General features: G+C 40.6%; 1 protein-coding gene across 1 annotated transcript in view; it reads left to right on the top strand.

Annotated features, from left to right (window-relative positions):
• The window catches only part of Syne2 (spectrin repeat containing, nuclear envelope 2), a 282,755-nt gene that overhangs the window by 58,064 nt on the left and 219,848 nt on the right, over positions 1 to 4,843 (top strand). The window contains exons 10-11 of the mRNA XM_013013810.1: positions 541 to 770; positions 1,174 to 1,246. Of these exons, the coding sequence (XP_012869264.1) occupies positions 541 to 770; positions 1,174 to 1,246 (303 nt within the window). The remainder of the gene's footprint in view (positions 1 to 540; positions 771 to 1,173; positions 1,247 to 4,843) is intronic.

Below are 4,843 nucleotides of genomic sequence, written 5' to 3'. Positions count from 1 at the left end.
CCTCAGCTCAAGGCTAGCGCTCTACCACTTGAGCCACAGCGCCACTTCTGGCTTTTTTCTTTTTGCTTATGTGGTGCTGAGGAATCGAACCCAGACACGCAAGGCAAGCACTCTACCACTGAGCCACCTTCCCAGCCCTATGCCTTTAATCCTAGCTGAAATGCAGGGATTGGGGTTTGAAGCCAGACTAGGCAACAGAGTCCATGAGACTCTTAGCTCCAATTAACCAGTAAAAAATCAGAAATGGAGGTGTGGCTCAAGTGGTCGAGTGCCAGCTTTGATTGGAGAAAGCCAAGGGATAGTACCCAGGCTCTAAGTTTAAGCCTTAGTGCGCGCACACACACAGACACACAGACACACACACAGACACACACACACACACACACACATGCACGAAAGAAACCAAATCACAGAGAGGAAAGTGGATCTAGGAATTCTACTATTGTCTAAGTAAAACCTTAGGTTTTACCTTTAGCTGTGGACCATAAAATAGCAAATTGCATCCATCCTTCAATTTTTGAAATACTCTTCTTACTGTAGAGTCTGCTGACTTTTATGGAATCATTCAATGAAGAGAAGAAATCCTTCCAGGATGTCCTGCCACTGGAAGGAAATCCAAGCGAGCTGAACAAAGATCAGTTGAAGATGAGAGAAAGCTGGCTTGGCCTCAACCACCAGGTTACTGTGCTGTGCGGGTTTGAAGATTTCCAAGGGGCAGCTTTGTCTTGGTGGCTAAGGATAGGATACATGCTTCATAAAAAAATGAGACAGTATTCTTACATTTCCCTATAGTGTTAGTCATTGAATAGGAGATTTGTGTGTGTGTGTGTGTGTGTTGTAGTGTGTGTGTGTGTTGTAGGGCCTGAACTCTGGGCCTGATTGCTGTCCCTCAGCTCTTCAGCCCAAGGCTAGTGCTCTACCACTTAAGCCACAGTGCCACTTTCAGATTTTTCTGCTTGTGTGGTGCTGAGGAATCGAACCCAGGGCCTCATGCATGCAAGGCAAGCACTCTACCACTGAGCCACCTTCCCAGACCCTAAATAGGAGATTTTAAAGCATTCTGCTTAAGTGCATACTCACTCAAGATTGTATTTGCTATCTGTTCTTGATCTACTGTGGTACTCTATGTATATTAGTCACAGTAAATGAGTCATTTTTTGGTTGACCCTGTAGTCTCTTCTATCATCAGATGTCTATATCAATATTGAAAGAGGTGGCACCAAACCTGGAAAGCATGTGTAAAGGTGTGAGTGTGTGTGTGTATGTATGTATGAGAAAGAGACAGAGACAGAGATCTGTTTCATCTCTTCAGCTTTATTAAAGCTTAGAGACAGGAGCTGGTGGCTCATGCCTGTAATACTAGCTACTCAGGAGGCTGAGATCTGAGGGTTGCAGTTCAAAGACAGCCGGGGCATGGAAGTCCCCACGAGACTCTTATCTCCAATTAACCACTCAAAAAGCCGAAGTAGAGCTGTGGCTCAAAGTGGTAGAGCACTAGCCTTGAGCAAAAGAACTCAGGGACAGCTCCCAGGCCCTGAGCTTAAGCCCCATAATAAAAATTAAAAAAAAAAAGAAATTAAAGCTTGGTTTATGGCCTAGCATATGGTATATAACAACATGTATCAAAAAGAACATGAACTCTTCAATTATTGGGTGCAATAATTGCCCCTAGATTTGTGTGGTGGTTGAGAATATTGTTCAGATTATCTATGATTTGATTGGCATTTTTCCCTGTTGTTCTATCAGCTGCTGAGAAAGAAATACAAAGAACATTGGAAATAGATATTTAATTTTACTAAACTTTCTTTTATGTGTTCTAAAACTTTATTAGGCATTTAGGATGTAGAGTTGTTTTATTTCCTTCATTTTTATATCCTCAGTTTTTTCCCCCTTGCTTTGAATTCAAAAAAATAATTCTATTTAATTTTTTTCTATTGACTTTTGGTGTATCATCTCATTATGACTTTTATGTATGTATGTGTGTATGTATGTATGTATGTATTTATTTATTGTTGGTCATGGGGCCTAAACTCTGGGCCTGGTCACTGTCCCTCAGCTCTTCAGCTCAAGGATGCCACTCTACCATTTGACCTACAGAGCCACTTCTGGGTTTTTCTGCTTATGTGGTGCTGAGGAATCGAACCTAGGGCCTCATGCATACAAGGCAAGCACTCTATCACTGAGCTACCTTCCCAGCCCCTCATTATGGATTTTAAAATGGGTTATAATCTACTTTCTAAACTTCACAGAGGTCTACAGTTTTTTAGTTATCATATAGCCTCTTTAATATGTAAACTTCTTGGAATTTGACTCATTTTTCTCTTTTATGTCCTACGGATGTTTTATATATGAATATGTATGGCTTGTATTTTATATATATGACACAACTCTATGAATGTCCCCAAGACCATTTTGTTTTAAACAGCAATATATCTTATTTTATACTTCATTTGAATGTCCTAGATCACATTCACCCTTTTTCCTGTTTCTTAAGCTCTTTCCCGTCCTTTTAAACCTTTTAAATGGGCCTAATTATGCTATTTTTACAGTATATATATATATATATATATATATATATATATATATATATATATATATATATATATATATATATATATATATATACATATGTATGTGTATATATATATAAAATGTGCCAGCCATATATTTAAAAAAAGTTAAAAATTGACAAAAAAAAGGACCTTTTCTTTTTTTTGGTTGTTGTGGTTCTTGAACTGTGGGCTTGGACACTATGCCTGAGCTCTTCAGCTCAAGGCTAGCGCTCTACCTCTTGAGCCACGGCGCCACTTGTAGTTTTCTCGTGGTTAATTAGAGATAAGAGTCTCACCGACTTCCCTGGCCAGGCTGGCTTTGAACCACAATCCTCAGATCTCAGCCTCCTGAGTAGCTAGGATTACAGGTGTGAGCCACCAGTGCCTGGCTAAAATGACCTTTTATCCATTAAAAAGATAATGAAATGATTTTTCATGAGATTAAAGGGTCTGTATGGCCAGGAAATTTTTCTTGCTGTAGCACAGACAAAGTTTGCTGATCCTGTTTGGCTATTAGAAGTGATCATCTGTTTTCCAAATACATTTTCCACACAGTTTCCTTAGTGTTTAAAGTAGTTTCCCAGTGGTTAAAAAGACCCACCCTCTGGGTAGGACCAGATTTTTTTTTTTGCCAGTCCTGAGACTTGAACTCAGAGCCTGGACACTGTCCCTGAGCTGCTTTTTGCTCAAGGCTAGCACTCTACCATTTTGAGCCAGAGCCACTTCCAGCTTTTTATAATGTGGTACTGAGGAATTGAACCCAGGGCTTCATGCATGTTAGATAAGCAGTCTCCCACTAAGCCACATTCCCAGCCCTAGGTCTAGAATGTTTCTAGCCTGTGGTGAAGCTCCAGTGCACCTGCTGCTACCAGCTTCTAACTGACTCTTGGGTGGGGACAAGAATTGCCTGTGCACAGGTCCTTACCAGCATCAGTGTCCACACAAAAGACACTGTATAGTTCACACTGTTCCAGGCTACAGAGACATGACCTAATTTTGTAGAAAATGATTTGAAAAAATACTCCAAATAATGAGAAACATCACAAGAAAAATTCTTTTGCAAATAGATAGTATCTGAGAAATCTGTCCTTTTGTCAAGTAGACTGTGGTGCTTTTTCTTGCTGTGATGATATGCTAATTTTAAAGTAATCAGGTGCATAAAAGTTAATGTCTTCTGGACAGTTTCTGATTGAGCAGTTTAAGGATACAGAGATCTTTAAGCATCCTAAGAAATTATTTCCTTTTAATCTTGCTTCAGAATATAGTAAGAACTTACAAAAATTTCCAGTCAAATTCCAAAATAATTGTGTGAGGAAGGAAGTTTGGGACTAGTTTTCTATGTTAAAAAAGGAAGGAAACAACATTGTGGTAAACTGCCTTGGTTTTTTTTGTTTTTTGTTTTTTTTTCTTCTGTGTCAGTCCTGGGACTTGAACAAAAGGACCTAGATGCTGTCCCTTGGCTTTTTTGCTCAATGCTAACACTTGACTACTTGAGCCATTGCTCCACTTCAACACATTTTGTGGTTAATTGAAGTCTCATGGACTTTCTTGCCCAATCTGGCTCCAAATTGCAAGTTTCAGACCCTAGCCTCCTGAGAAGATAGGATTACAGGCATGTGCCACTAACACCTGGCAAAACCTAAATTATTATTATGTCAGTCACGGTCACAGGGCTTGAACTCTGGGCCTGGTTGCTGTCCCTAAGCTCTTTAGCCCAAGGCACGAGTTCTACTACTTGAGCCACAGTGCCACTTCTGGCTTTCTGTTGGTTAATTGGAGATAAGAGTCTCGTGTACTCTCCTGCAAGGTCTGTCTTTGAACTGTTATCCTCAGATTTTAGCCTCCTGAGTAGCTAGGATTACAGGCATGAGCCACCAGTGCCTGGCTTAAATTCTTAATGGTTAGGTTTGGTTGTTAGGGAAGGAGCTGGTCTTGGAGGTGGTATCCATTCTAGTGTTCCTCCAAGCCCTCTCCCTGGCCCTGTGCTATCACTTACTGTTCTTTACTGAAATGATGACCTTGGTGGCCTCTCTCAGCAGGTCATTCAGGTATGAGCTATTGCTTTTATGCATCAAGATTGGGCTAGGTGTTATTAACACATAGTGACTATGTGTTAAGTTTTACTTTTTTATTCATACATGGTACATGGTTGAACAAGGCCCTCCTTTTCCTCCTCTTCCTCTTCCTCTTCCTCTTCCTCTTCCTCTTCCTCTTCCTCCTCCTCCTGTTCCTCCTCCTCCTCCTTCTCCTTCCTTCCTTCCTTCCTTCCTTCCTTCCTTCCTTCCTTCCTT

Source organism: Dipodomys ordii, unplaced genomic scaffold (genome assembly GCF_000151885.1).
Source record: "Dipodomys ordii isolate 6190 unplaced genomic scaffold, Dord_2.0 Scaffold2, whole genome shotgun sequence".
Lineage (NCBI taxonomy): Eukaryota > Metazoa > Chordata > Mammalia > Rodentia > Heteromyidae > Dipodomys > Dipodomys ordii.
This window is presented reverse-complemented; position numbering and strand designations above follow the sequence as displayed.